We start from the raw sequence: 13,581 nt of genomic DNA on the forward strand, positions 1-13,581 counted from the left end.
CCACCATGCAGCCTGTTTTAGATGCAGAACCACTTAATTTGTTGATTTATTCGTCTACATTTCAAATGCAGACAGATGAGCGTCAGTGCTGATGTTCTGCATGTTGTGGTGGATTTTTCTATCCGACATAAACACGCCTGTTTCTGTGTCGTCTTCTCAGTCTGAATGGTTTAAAAACAGGCTGCTCAAAGTTTTACAATCAGATGTACATGAACCATGAGTCCCATCCTGTTGTGGCTCTGGTGGGCAGTCGGAGGGCAGCAGCAGGTAAGCTGGCACACCAGGAGCCAACCAGCTAACAAGACACTGCCTTCCAGCCACCCACAGTCAGACAGCTGAGAAACTAAACCACCTGGCTTATGATTAGTCTGTTTTTAAAGCTGTTTGTGGTATAAGCTCCAACACTGAAACCTGGACAGCCCCTACCTCAACATAAACCTCCTCCTCACATCTGCAAAGTGACTAAACATTTAAAAATAAGCTTCTTTTTTTAACCAACATGGTGCCTTTACGTCTGCCATGTGCAGGTGTAAGCATGCGGGGAAACGTAACCGTTCAGGTAGCAGAGCAGTGTGAGCTGGCAGAGGACACGTCAGCTAACATTACACTGCCTCCCGACCGGTCACAGCTCTCAGGCCTCGGACCTGGTTCAGAGGATCTTTGGTTTGGTTCCTGTCAGAAGAAACCTTCCTGTAGTTTGTTTTCCTCCTACCAACAATCCAAACAGGTTAACTGTCTCTCTGCGACCTTCACCTTCACTAGATCAGCTGGATCGGCCTCCTGCAACTGAAGGAGCTCCTGATGTTTTATTGGACACACCTGAGCAGCAGCTTATAATTTAACTTTCTGCTAAACCCTCGAGTGATTCTCAGTTAATTCACGAGCAGGTTTGTTCTGAAGCAACCTGGAGTCACATCTTCTGTCGATGCAAATGCAGGATTTGACTGAGTTGATCTGATGAGCTCTATCACTATGCAAAGCTTTTCTTGTTCACAACTTGACTTCACATTTACAGAGAATTGAAGGCGCTGTACGGCAGGTCTGGGGTCAGTGGGCAGCAGCAGTGAGGAGTGCTGCTGCCAGCTGTCCATCAGATAACAGCCTGCAGCAGGACACTGCCACACCGACGCCACCCGATCACACGGCTGCACCTTCAGAGCGTTTAAAAAGCGTTTTAAAGCAGATCTGATGTCTCCTACCTCTGAGGGACGGTGCCTCCTCTTTCCTGTGAAGTCTCTCTGCATCCTCCTGATCATGGAAACAAGCAGAGAACCAGAATTATCACTTTAAGCAGCAACACGAGGACCGTTTGAGCAGGATTAGAGTTAAAAGCTGTTGTTCTATGGGCCTGTTGTGGTTGGTATGAACCCAGAGAGGAACCAGTCTGTGTTTGGAAGTGGTTGCCTAGAAGCAGCAGCAGCAGCAACACACCAACTAAACTCCATCTTCTAACTTTTTCTACTTTAACATCATTTACTCACCCATTGGTGTGAGTTCCAGCTCCTTACTTTCACCTTCTCCTCCATTTATTTGGGTAAAACCTCCTCTGTCTCTGCTCCCAGCCTGCCTGAGGACTGTGGCCGCTCCATGCCTGCTGCACCTGTCGCCTCCTCCTCCTCCTCCTCCTGTGCTGTCGGTGCTCCTCCACCTAAATACGGTCCGCAGGCGCACAGCGGAGCGGGAAGCGGCGTCCTGCGTCCTGCTATTGGCGCTCAGCTGTGTTTAGTTAAGGAGGTTCTTCTTGTGTTCAGGGATTCCCTCCGCGTCCTGGTTTCCACTGGAGACAAATGAGCTTGAACAGTAAAAGAAACGAAAAAGAGCAACGCGGTAATGTTTTAAAGGTGGAGGCGGCAGAGTGAGCAGGTCCGGACTGATCCAGGACGAACCGAACCTGCATTTCTGGATGTTAGTTAATCAGAGGACTGACAGACTCAGAAATAACAGAAATGATGGAACTTTTCTGGAAGGAACAACCTGATGATGGTTGGATGATATGCGATCACTTACAATTAGTAAAAATGAAAATAAATATAAACGAAAATGTTTCACAAATGACCGTAAATCATTTTTTAAAAATGAGATATAAAATATTATAAACAGGCTAATTCAATCATGTTAAGTGACATAACAAAATGCAACAATAATTTCAGCAGCTCTGCTCTGTAATAAATTACTGTAAAAAATAAAAATTAAAGAATGGACCCAAATTCTAACAGCAGTTTTCTGTTTTTTTCAGAAATATAATTAAAAAAAATTCTAATCTGATGCTTTATTTTGGAGCCAAAAATAAGAACAATCACTTCTAACTTCACACTGATGTCCTGATGTTGGCCTTTCTTTTTAAGTTAAAGATTTTTTTCTTAGATATATATTATGATGACTGTGATTGTGAAGTTTAAAGACATATTATTATTAATATTTATGCCATGTGTCTGCAGTTCACTGTAGTGTTTAAACACTTTATTAACCAGTCATTGAGTTTTGTAATGAATCACACAGGGATTAACTGTTTAAATTAATTATGAAGAATACAGTCAAACAGTAAAACAGTAAAACATGGTGAGCACAAATGCAGGTTGACAGGATTTAGAATAAAGTTGATTCTAGTGGTTGTTGTTTTAAAAGTGAGTCCAAATTACACAAAAACGTGTAAATTTTCTAACTATTTTTGGATCTTAAATTAGATTAAATAATAATATGATTTATGGTGGCACTTACAAAAATAACTTAATTAAAATTATATTAACTCAGAGACTTCTTTAAGTGAAGAAAAAATAAGCTAACATTTGGGATGTATTATTTAAAAATATATTTTATTAAATGTTATAAATGAATGAATGAATGAAGCAATATGGCAAATATCTGTAGATAAGGATATTTTAGGGGTTTTAAATACTGTAAATATGATTTTACAGCTACATGCTGTAAAAACAAAAGAATTAATATCTGTAAAAACAGAGGAGCTGGATGTTCAAAAAGCAAAAAGTTATTTACCAATTTTTAATCCTAAATATGCATCATTTTCATTTTTAATAACAGAAAATATCTGCAAAATAAAGACATTTTGACTGATTTAATTTCAATAAAAATCATTTTACAGTCAAATGATGCAAAAGAATGACTTTGTGTTTGTAAAATGGTTTTATTGTTTGTTTGTTTTCTGTCATTTTACTGGATGTTTGTGAGGAAACAAAACAGGAAAATCTGTACAAAATCTAAACTATACAACTTAAATTTAATTTTAAATCTAAGTTGTTGCTTCTACAAACACTTTCACGTCACCCCAAAGTTTATCAGATTTTTATTAGACTCACGCATTTAATTAAGTGGTGAAAACTTCCTAAAGCTGTTCTAACCCGGTGGAGAGTGTGTAAATAAAACCAGCTCATCGATGACTCTACCAGATTAGCTGAGTTTATTTCAATAAACACTGCGGGATTTCTCGTGTAGCAGGTCTTCAGGTAACAGTCACTGTGGGGTTTTTTTGCGGGTTCAGGAGCAACATGCGCGCGTTAAAGCGCTTAATGAGGAGCTGTGTGGCGCTAAGTGCGCAGAAAGGCGCGTTCCGGCCACCTGCCACCAACATATGCGCTCACACCTCGAGCTGGAGCCCGAACAGGTGCAGCAGCGGAGAGAGGAGCAGGCTGCATGAGAACCACCAGGAACACTTTAACCTGGTGCTCATCCAACACAGAACCACCTATTATAGTTTAATACACTTTTATTGCTGTATTTTACTTTTATTTTGCTCTTGTTTTATTGAACTTATTATTTATGTGAGCTGGCGTGACAAATAAAGTTCCTTGAATCCTTGAATCCTTGAAATATTTAGAGAAAGGCTGCAGGTCTGAGATTTGCATTTTGCTTATTCGTAAATTCCCTGACAGGATATAACATGAATCCATCATTAGATCAACTTCAATCACAAAATAACAAGAGTTAGACTTTTATTTTGTTTTTTTGCTTCAAGTAAATTTAAATATGAATAAATTTCAGCTTAATAGAATAGAATAGAAATACTTTATTGATCTCTAAGGGGATGTTCTGTTGTTGCAGAAAGAATAAAGTGACCACCACAAATACAAATAAATAAGAAAAATATACTAAATAAATACTAAAAAGCACAAAATGCACAACAGAGAGAAACATTTACTGAGGATTAAAATGCACTAAAGAATAAAAGTGTCTGAATATGGGAATAAACAGGGAAAATAGGAAACTAAACTAATTGTATGCTTTTTGCATTTGTCTTAATTGTGCTGTTTTCCTCATTTATTGAATCAAATCAACCTGCTAATAAAAAATAAAGCAAAATCCTGACTCTGACCAAATCATATTTCCCAGAGGTCCTCGCACCTCCACAGGAACAACACATGATTTCTTTCTTTTCTTTTCCCGCTGGACTCTGGTCTGGGCTGCAGCCTCCCTCCAGGTTTGCCTTCGGTCACCTTAGAAACTCATTGTGTCTGTATTTTCCTTTCCCCTCCCGCATCGCCCCCCGCAGTTTGGCGGCAGCTTAACCGGTCAAATGTGTCACAACCAGCGGCTCAGACAAAGCCTCGCCTGCTCTGGTGCTGCTGGTCGGAGCGGCTCGGTGCCGCCTGCAGGAGGGTTTGTGCGGTTTTTACGAGGAGCTGAAGGTTTGACAAGAAGCGTCCTGATGGATGCACGTTGGCAGTTCAAGTGGTGAAGTGTTTGGTCGGTCCGTGTGTGAATCCTGCACAGGCCTCCCACTTCCTTCAAGAGTTCAGAAGGTTTTATTTAAAAATAAAAACAAGCTATCAACAAAAGGGCAAATCAGAGGTTAGACTAAACACAAATCTACTAAATCAAGCTGCAGTTTTGCAGTGTTTGCTGCTAAAGTGTGTTTTTTTCCACATTTTTTTTTTATTGCACAACTCTTCTTTTTCATGCACTTTTGCAGCAGGTGTTGCCAGATGCATGCACACGGTTCATAAAGATGCTGTTTGGTAGCAGCCGTACGATCTCCTAACCATCCTTCTCTGTGTTGGTGGGTCCTTGTTATGACATATAATCCTTGCAGAAGCCAACACAGGTTAAATAGTTTATATCTGTGCCATAATAAACACTGAAACGTGCATTTATTTAGTATTCTTGCAAAGATTTATTTTATTTCTGGAGTCTTGATCCAAATCACAGCCTTCTAAACGCCTGCTAATTGTCTATTAGTTTGCATGAATAACTTCCTGTTGGGATGCAACTCAAACAAACAAACAGGCCTGTGTCAATCAGACGTCTCTCCTACTATCAGGTCATCGGCTTTAACGGATCATGACAGCAGCAGCACAACTGTAAAATGTCCTCAGCTGAGCTGTGTTGCCTTCACTGCCCCAAAGTAAACAGGCCCAGGTTTGGGGGAGTTTAAACAGGTGCTGCCCTGAGATGTGACATTGTCCCGTGGACCTGCTCCCCTCGTCCACTCTTTACAGCCACAGAGCTCAACAGCGAGGTCGAAGGCAGATTACAGATACCGAAAGGTCAGGAGGTCACATCCTCCTGAGATAAGCTCGTCTCCTCCTTGTTCTGTTTCCTCTTTTTGGTTTTCTTATCCAGCTTTAAAATATCAGATTAAAAGTTTTCTGGACACAGCACCTCAAATCATGTTTCTCCACTGGGGACGCTGTTTATGAGGCCAGCAGGTCTGTTCAGGAGATCGATGCATCACGCAGCAGGACAAACAGAAAATCTGTGTAAAGTTCCAAAAAGGATATAAACAAGGATGTTGGCTGCAGTGACTCAGGGCCTTTTTTTTCAGACCACAGACAAAAGGGAAGGACGTCTGAGCTTCTATGAGCGGGTCATGGGGTTACTGTGGCTTCACTGCTCAAACAAGCAGAGTTCACGCTGAACTTAGTTTCTTTCCATTCGCCTAAACGTCACACGAGCCTCCTGTTCTGCTGAAAAACTTTTCCACGTAAGCTGCAAAGAAAAAAACACCACTTTCTTTTTTACACCTTTTAGAAAAACTTTTATTTGTTGTAACAGAAATGTGCAGTGAGATGCATGTAAACAGAAACACAGCGTAAACAACAGGCCGGCAGTGTCGTTTCCTTTGTCCAGCACCACTCCTGACTGATTAGCTCACAGGCTACCTGAGGAAGACATCACTGAATCATTTACAGATATCACTATAGATTATCAGTTAAGCATTAACAGCTGACGCCCACCCACACTTCCTCCCCGTCTCGTGGCTCCTTCACGTCATTAATCAGAACCACATGACGGCTGCAGCTTCACGTGCTCATCTCTGGGTTCAGCTGTGCTTGGGAACCCAGCGGAAGCGGTATCCACCTTGCTGAGACCTGGAGGTAAAAGCGTGTCCATGAGGGAAGACCTGAGTCCTTATGGTGCAGTGTTCCCTAACGGAGGTTCTGAAGGATGACACGCTCTCAGCCTCGGCTCCGTCAACAGTCACGCTGCTGTCTTTGGTCGTCTGCAGGCCTGAGAACGCACCGAACATGCGTATGGTCTCTGATTCCTGCTGCAGCCCCGGTGCTGCGGCGGTGCCGTGCAGGACGGCGTTGCAGCGAGTGCTGACGTCCCTCAGCATGTCCTCCACCGAGTCACCGGACTCTGTTTCATAGCCTTCGTCCAGGCGCTGCCGCTTACAGGGACTCAGGGAGGGTTTATCGCCGCAAGGCATCGCTGGTTCTCTGCCACTGGGGTCTCTGACTGTCATCAGCTTCTGAAAGAAAAGAATAAAAGCAGAAATAAATGTTACACATAAGTTCTGACAACGTAAGTGTAAGAAGCTGTGTTTTCTATTCTTCTATTTATCACGTCTCAGTCAAGTTCTTACCTCGAGCACCAATGCCAGGTGTTTGGCTCGACTGGCCAGCTGCCTGAGGTGAATGTTCCTCTCTTCAAGGGAGTCGATCGCCTCCTGTTGTCTGTGCAGAGTCTCATGGAGCTGCAGGCCAAGCAAAATGAGTTCAGTCATGCTTCTGAGTCCATTCCTTCTTTCTGACATAACTAATTCATGTACAATCCATGAGTTTAGAAACTGAGTGACTGACAACATCAACAACACAACTTCTGAATAATTTAGATTGATTACAGCACAAATCAATATTGTCCTATCGTGTGTACCGAAGCCATCAAGACAAGATGAAAAGATTCTTCACCTGTTCATTGGCTGCTATGGAGTGTCCCAGAGCCCTGCCATGGCACTGGGCCATGTCCCTCCAGGGAGCTCCATCCTGGTTGCCTGTTTCTGTGGATGAGTCCACCAGACTGTGCTCTGGAGAGAAGTCCCGCTGAGGGGTGAGCGGCGGTATGACACATCCCTGAAACGGTACCAGCTCAGCCGGAGACAGACTGCTCTCCAGCGTGGCAGGAGAATCTGCAAAGGACACGAAGCAGCCAGAGATGCAGGACTTTAGAGAATCCCGTCAGTGGAGGATGATGAGAATGATGATACAGCAGCAGCAGCAGCAGCCTCTCAACACAACGGTTTCTCACCTGCCATGAAGTCCAGAGCATAATCTCCAAAGTCTTGGTCATCTGGATCAGATTCATTCACCTGTTTGAGAATAAAACTGACAGTTAGCACATATATGGATGAGTTTTAAATCCTCCACTGACAAAGAATCACCACAGCTCTACCTGAAACTGCCACCAGGACCAAACAGGGCAACGAGGCTTAAAAGCAGAATATGTCATAGTGCTCATCTCTGTGGACCTTCAGTGGAGCCTAATGAGCTCACGGTGATCTGTGCCAGAGAGGCAGCTCGTAGGGAAAAGAAAAAAACTTGTGAGGTCCGACCAATTAGTCTGCTGTGTGTCATGAGTAAACTAAGATGCCATTCGTGCAGGATTCCAGCACACCGTGTCAAACATTAACAGAGTGATGCAGAGCTGCAGATCTGCCACCGCATCAGATCTTCTGCTCTAAAGATTTACATGAAAAACAACAACAAAAAAAGAGGCCGAAATAAATAAAAAAAAGTACATTTCTCATTTGATGTTTTTTTATTCTCACCTGGGAGCCGATGGAGTTCCTCTCCTGCCTCACCACAGACGCACAGTCCTCCAAATCATCCCAGGCAATTGTGGACAAAGCTACAACACAATAACAGCGTAACTGGAGGATTAAGGCAGTCTGCTGATTTGCAGATACTTTCTTAGGTTGTGCATGAAGCTCAACCAAACCTCAGAGATGCGCACACCTTGTTCAATGATGCAGGGGAGCTCCACGTACACAGTGACCGGGCTGCTGCTTCTTGGCACCAGCATTGCACCCTGCGAGAAGAAATGATTGTTTTATCAACAGCACAGAGTTGTTTTTTTTTATTGTGCGTCTTTGTAAAATTAGAGATTTCATACCTTACTGCTCCCTACAGCTCTCCTCCCTCGTTGCCCCCTCTGGTTGGGGCAAATCGCCCCAAACGCCTTCCTGTCTCTTTGCATCTCCACCACTTCGGTTCTGTTTGCAGAACTGTGGTGACATGATGTGATTTAGAGCTGATATAGCCGACATTCTCCCGGTCTGTGTCTCTCTCTGCCGCGGTTTCATACTTTCGACCCAATCAGATGCACTGATTCGGTCTCCAGGGAGCCACAGCGTCCTCGGAGATTAAACTGGTGCAGACTAACGGTTTTAGTGTGAGGTGTAAAAGCGGTACCGCGCGTAACGGCGCCATTGCAGCAGGTGCTCTCTGCCTCAGAGCTGCCCTCCCTCCAACCTGAGGGCAAATACTCCCTGCGCCAGAGGCTGAGCGGTGAAGGTTGCATCGGTAGACACTCACTCCAATAAACTCACTAAATCATGGAGTATCTCTTTAAACGCAACACTTTCGTAGTTGCTTGTCTTTTATTATATATTTTGTTGTTGTCACTTCAACTTTTTTATTTGGGGCAGTGATTTTGTGACCAGATCAGCCTGTGCGTAATTTCTATCCGACTGTGCGTAAAATATCAGCTTCAGTTGGGAGAAGGCTTGTTGCAACATTTCAAGCCGAGTGGAAAAAGGAAAAGGGTAATTACAGCAGACAGCTCAGTCAACACTGGTGACAAATGCCTCGATTAGTAAACAAACAAGAGCGAGTCTACTTAACGCTGAATGCACCTGTGTGGTCGACACGGTGTCAGCAGGTCGAGCTGCCACGCGTAATGGATTATCAGATAAAGCCCCTCAATGGGCCAGACTGTGTTGGCACAGTTCGGTTACAAATATAACAGCCAGCGGTAAACAGAGCGCGTTGGTGTACTGGCCTTCAGGCAAACAAGCTCAAGAGTCTGTAGGCAGCAAGAATTTGTGCTCCTCCTATTTATTTCTGCTGTTATCCAGCTTCACTGCGCTCTCATATCTCTGACTGGAGCCATTTAGTGGATCAAAAATTATGTGCTACCTGCTGCTTGAATGGGTTTATCTGGTGCAGTTTGCAGCATGTGAAATGGAGCTGTCATTGCTGTAAAGACACTTCTGCTGTGACAAACTCCAGTGAAAACGTTCAGCACAGACAGAGTTTATTTGCTTTTTGTCAAATTTAAAGATTCCTTCCTGATGTGATGAAGACATTCTGACACCTGACAGACTCAGAGATCACGTGATTAAACACCAGATTACATTTAATTATGAGCTCATACATAATAGTTCAGAGACAAAACACTTTTTGATCGTTTATTTCAGATCAGTTAATTACAGCACATCGTTCAGATCCTTCATTGGAGAGATTACAAAAGTGAAGCAAATCAGTGCAGATACAGAACAAATGACTTCAAGATAAAATTATATTATACTTTGATATACATGCTACAAATAAATAATACTAAGCTGTAAACCATCCACTGACTGTATATGAGGTATACATGAGGTTTGCATAAAAACAGACATCCAGTCATCACCTTCCTCTGAACCCTTAAAAGGCCTCCACTTGATTAAATAACCTCTAGAAAGTAACCAAGAAGAGGGGATTTGAATGTTAATGGTACACTTCACATGGTGGACATGGCCTCCAGCGTCTCCTGGTTTAGGGACACCAGCAGCTTCAGGTTGTCTTTGCATTCCTGTGCCAGGTTGTGGTTGGAACTCTTTTCTCCTGCAGGCAGGAGTCGGTCCTTTGTGGCCAAACGGTCGCCCTCCCAAGGCTCAGAGTTTTCAGACGGTTGGCCAGAGCCTGGTTGTGTACATGGAGCGTCCCACTGGTCTTGGTGAAACTGGAGGGTCGCAGGATCTTGTTCATTTCTCAGTAACTCGCTGGCTAACGTCAGCGCACAGCTGGCGGTCAGAGACGGTGGGTATTTGTTGAAAGCGTAGTCTGCCAGACTCAACTCGCACACCTTTTGCGCGAGGTTGCTGCACCGCCTGGGCCTTCTGGTGTCCGAATTCATTCCCACAAAGCCGTCACCACTTGTGGTCTCAGTCCCAAGCTGGGCGGCCTCGATGCAGTTGGTGTAAAAGTCGAGAAAAAAGGCCAGAGTGGGAGCAGCGAGGCGGAAGTTAAGGCGGAGGAGGATGAGGCACTCCAGTCTGCAGAGCTGCTCTTTAGTGAAAGCATCACAGCACAGCGACAGGAGATGGCTGATCTGTGGAGAGCACACCTCCACCTGCAGAGGGCACAGAGGAGAAAGCTGGTTATACTGGATGAATCCCATCAAACGTACAAGCAATCTGCTTCTCACCACGCTCAGAGTCGGACCTGTTTGCTGGCGAGGAGGAGCGCAGTGACGCCCAGGAGCTGGAAGCAGTCGGCAGCGACCGGCATGGAGGCCAGAAACCTGTCCATGATGTTCACCGCCAGGCAGCAGCACTCGAAGGACAGACGGAAATGTTTGTGCACGGGGATGAGCCAGCTGACCAGCTTACACCGAGCCTCTGCTGTCAACTGCAAACGTTTCAGCTGTTAATATACAAACAATGTCCTTCAAAGGCCACAAATATCTGATGTCTGATTAAAATAGTTTAACTTTATCAAACATAAATGAATGAAAAATACAGATTTGATGTGGATTCTGTTTACAGTTTGGGGATATTTACTACTGATTATATTCTGTCCCCACTTTATCTGTAAATTAGCAAAGATACTCCACAAAATAACTGTTTTCTTTATTTAGTGTGGGCTAATTAAGTAGAAAGAGGTACAGAAGAGAAGTCTGATTCATGCAAAAGTAAAAAAAACAAAACATATTTCCATAATTCTGCTGTTTTACTTCTATATCCGTGTAGTCTAATGATAACTCTGTATGAAGTGTGTCATGTCCTACCTGAGGCTGTCCTGCGAGGCTTTCACAGAGGTGAAACTGCGCCTCCTTCTCCCTCTGGATCCTGAACCCGACGTCTCCGTACTGCAGGTACCAGGTGGACCGGTGTCCCGCTGCAGTCTCCGGTTCGTCTGACGAGTCTGCCTGAGCCGGGAAACTTATCAGGTCTTCCTCGAAGCCGGAGTCGCTCAGTCTGGACATGAGCGTCTGTTTCCGGTGCCGGTCCGTCCGCCGCTGCTCAGCCGCTGTGAGCGCAGCTGCTGGAGGAGATGCGCAGTTTGTGCGTCTCTTTTTGCGGCCGCTTTCACGCTCCCCGTCCACTAACGACACCATCCCTGCAGCTGCTCAGTGTTACTGAGGCCGATGTTCATTATGGGATGGAGAGGGGAGCTCCGTCTGCTGACGTCACTTTTCCCGGGGTCTTCCCCGCTCGTGCAGCTTCACCTTCTCTCCTGTCGCCCCTGGCAACCGAAGCCAAACAACCCCCAGACGTCGACCTGTCATCTGAATCACCCTCATGACTGAGACTGAAATCTCAAAGCTAAACAAATGAGATTTTATAGAGTAGTGGTCCTGGGAATAAATGACTGAATACAGATTTATAGTTGATCAGACAAATGTTGAAAAGTTGGTTTGCAGTTTATAAGCAATCTGTACTTAGTGTAATGTCTACTTAAGTAAAAGTACACACAAAAAAAGTATACACTGAGCTTACCAAAAGGGAAACCGCTGAAAGATGATGTGCCACAAACTGCAGTTCCTCAAATGAGCACTTGAGGCTGAAACTTATTCCTCCACAGACCCTCATATTATCAGAACCAGATTTATTACCAGGTATAGTTTACACAATAGGTGCAACAATAATTCTAGAGTAAAATAAAAGTAACTAAGAATAAAAATAACTGTAATAGAGCAAAGCAGAAGCAAAAACAAAATGTTGAAGAGTGAAGAATTGAAGTTAAATTTAAATAAGAACCATAAAACTGTAGGATTGTTTAGAAGAATACTGAGGGTGCAGATATATTGATGTTCACATTCATACAGATTACACTGGTCTGAACCCATTCTGGTGTCAAAGTTTTTTGAGCTGATTTTGGACAATTGCAATGAGCTGAATCCAAACATCACATCGGTTTTGCTCAATGAGGTCAAAATTTTGATTTGATGAAACATTCAATTTACTTGTATTTACCTCTACAGATGTTTACGCTCATCAACTTCTGGATCATTTAGCTCATTAAAAGGATTAGAAAATGAATTTTTCTCTAAAATCTGATTTCATATGAGAAATACTAAAACAAATCAATCACTAATGTAAAAAAATGTCATCGATTCAGTGGCAAAATCGATTTTTTAAAAATCAAGTTGACATAAAAACCTGACCTGATAGAGAAAAGCAGATTTCATTTTTGGATTCAGTGTCACAAAAATGTCAGAAATCAGTTTTTAAAAAAATATCCTAGCCACCTTCAAAAAAGTATTTTTTTGTAACCCAGTGTTATCAAAAGAGTGCAGACTGAAGGTGTGGAGATGGAACATGACCAATAAACAGTGTAGATGATGAGATGTTGAGCAAAGAGAAGTAGCACCTTAATTATTATTATTAGAAATATTATTATTACATTCAACTTAACAGCAGACAAAAATGTTTGCAGTCTTGGTACAAAACGTTTTTGGTCTCAATTGTTAATTTTCCCCTCATCTATTACAAACTGTATCCAATGTTTTTGTTTTCTAAATATAACTTACAGATTTAAATTGTATTAAACTCAGACTACACTGGAGATATGGAGGCCTCATTTACAAAGCAGCAAAATCAAAGATGTAGGCACACAAATACAAACCTTGAATTAAAATAAAAAAAACAAAACATTTAAGATTGAAAGCAAAGGAATCGTCTAAAAGTAGAGCAGCTGTAACTAAATTAACAGGTGAAGCTAAAACCCTGAATTGCCCCAAGAATAAAAATGAGTCAGACTTTGAAGAGTTATTCCGGGTTGCAGGTGTATACAGCTGATTTTCCAGGTTCAGTAAAAAGAGCCAAAATGTGATCCAGTCATTTGGTTGTGCATAAGAGCCCACATCAAAAACAGCAATGAAGTAATGTAAGGACCTTGTAAATGATAAAACCCATCATCTAATCATACTCAGCCACAGCAAACAGCTCAGTGAGGAGCATGGCAGGGATAACATACCTCTGCTCAGGCTGAAGTAAGGCGGCATCATACGAGAAATTAAAGCTGCAACTTGTCTTCTTGCTGTTACAAATTCAAACCAAGTGTTCACCACCACAGCAACTGTGCATACTTAGCTTTAAATACAAATAAAAATTCATTATCAGCCAGTAATGGTAAAATA

General features: G+C 43.0%; 2 protein-coding genes across 2 annotated transcripts; both read right to left on the reverse strand.

Moving 5' to 3' along the window:
* Positions 1-6,274: 6,274 nt before the first annotated feature.
* Positions 6,275-8,256, reverse strand: mcidas (multiciliate differentiation and DNA synthesis associated cell cycle protein). Its single transcript, XM_008288149.1, has 6 exons — positions 8,190-8,256; positions 8,003-8,082; positions 7,483-7,543; positions 7,146-7,363; positions 6,821-6,931; positions 6,275-6,706 (listed from the first exon to the last, which is right to left on the reverse strand). Exons 1-6 carry the CDS (start codon positions 8,254-8,256, stop codon positions 6,275-6,277), a joined length of 969 nt encoding a protein of 322 aa, XP_008286371.1.
* A 1,701-nt stretch (positions 8,257-9,957) lies between these two features.
* ccno (cyclin O) lies at positions 9,958-11,556 on the reverse strand. Its single transcript, XM_008288150.1, has 3 exons — positions 11,227-11,556; positions 10,662-10,847; positions 9,958-10,569 (listed from the first exon to the last, which is right to left on the reverse strand). The coding sequence occupies exons 1-3, from the start codon at positions 11,554-11,556 to the stop codon at positions 9,958-9,960; spliced, it is 1,128 nt and encodes a 375-aa protein (XP_008286372.1).
* Between the last annotated feature and the right edge of the window lie 2,025 nt (positions 11,557-13,581).

Source organism: Stegastes partitus, unplaced genomic scaffold (assembly GCF_000690725.1).
Source record: "Stegastes partitus isolate 25-593 unplaced genomic scaffold, Stegastes_partitus-1.0.2 Scaffold543, whole genome shotgun sequence".
NCBI lineage: Eukaryota > Metazoa > Chordata > Actinopteri > Pomacentridae > Stegastes > Stegastes partitus.

What these genes read in the sequence shown, in the direction of transcription:
- mcidas (XM_008288149.1), bottom strand. Translation starts at nt 8,256, where the DNA reads ATGCTGGTGCCAAGAAGCAGCAGCCCGGTCACTGTGTACGTGGAGCTC. An exon ending in CCCCTGCATCATTGAACAAG is followed by an intron (nt 8,083 to 8,189) that starts GTGTGCGCATCT and finishes ATTGTGTTGTAG; the next exon opens with CTTTGTCCACAATTGCCTGG. An exon ending in CCATAGCAGCCAATGAACAG is followed by an intron (nt 6,932 to 7,145) that starts GTGAAGAATCTT and finishes CTTGGCCTGCAG; the next exon opens with CTCCATGAGACTCTGCACAG.
- ccno (XM_008288150.1), bottom strand. Translation starts at nt 11,556, where the DNA reads ATGGTGTCGTTAGTGGACGGGGAGCGTGAAAGCGGCCGCAAAAAGAGA. An exon ending in GCCTCGCAGGACAGCCTCAG is followed by an intron (nt 10,848 to 11,226) that starts GTAGGACATGAC and finishes AAACGTTTGCAG; the next exon opens with TTGACAGCAGAGGCTCGGTG. An exon ending in TCCTCCTCGCCAGCAAACAG is followed by an intron (nt 10,570 to 10,661) that starts GTCCGACTCTGA and finishes TGCCCTCTGCAG; the next exon opens with GTGGAGGTGTGCTCTCCACA.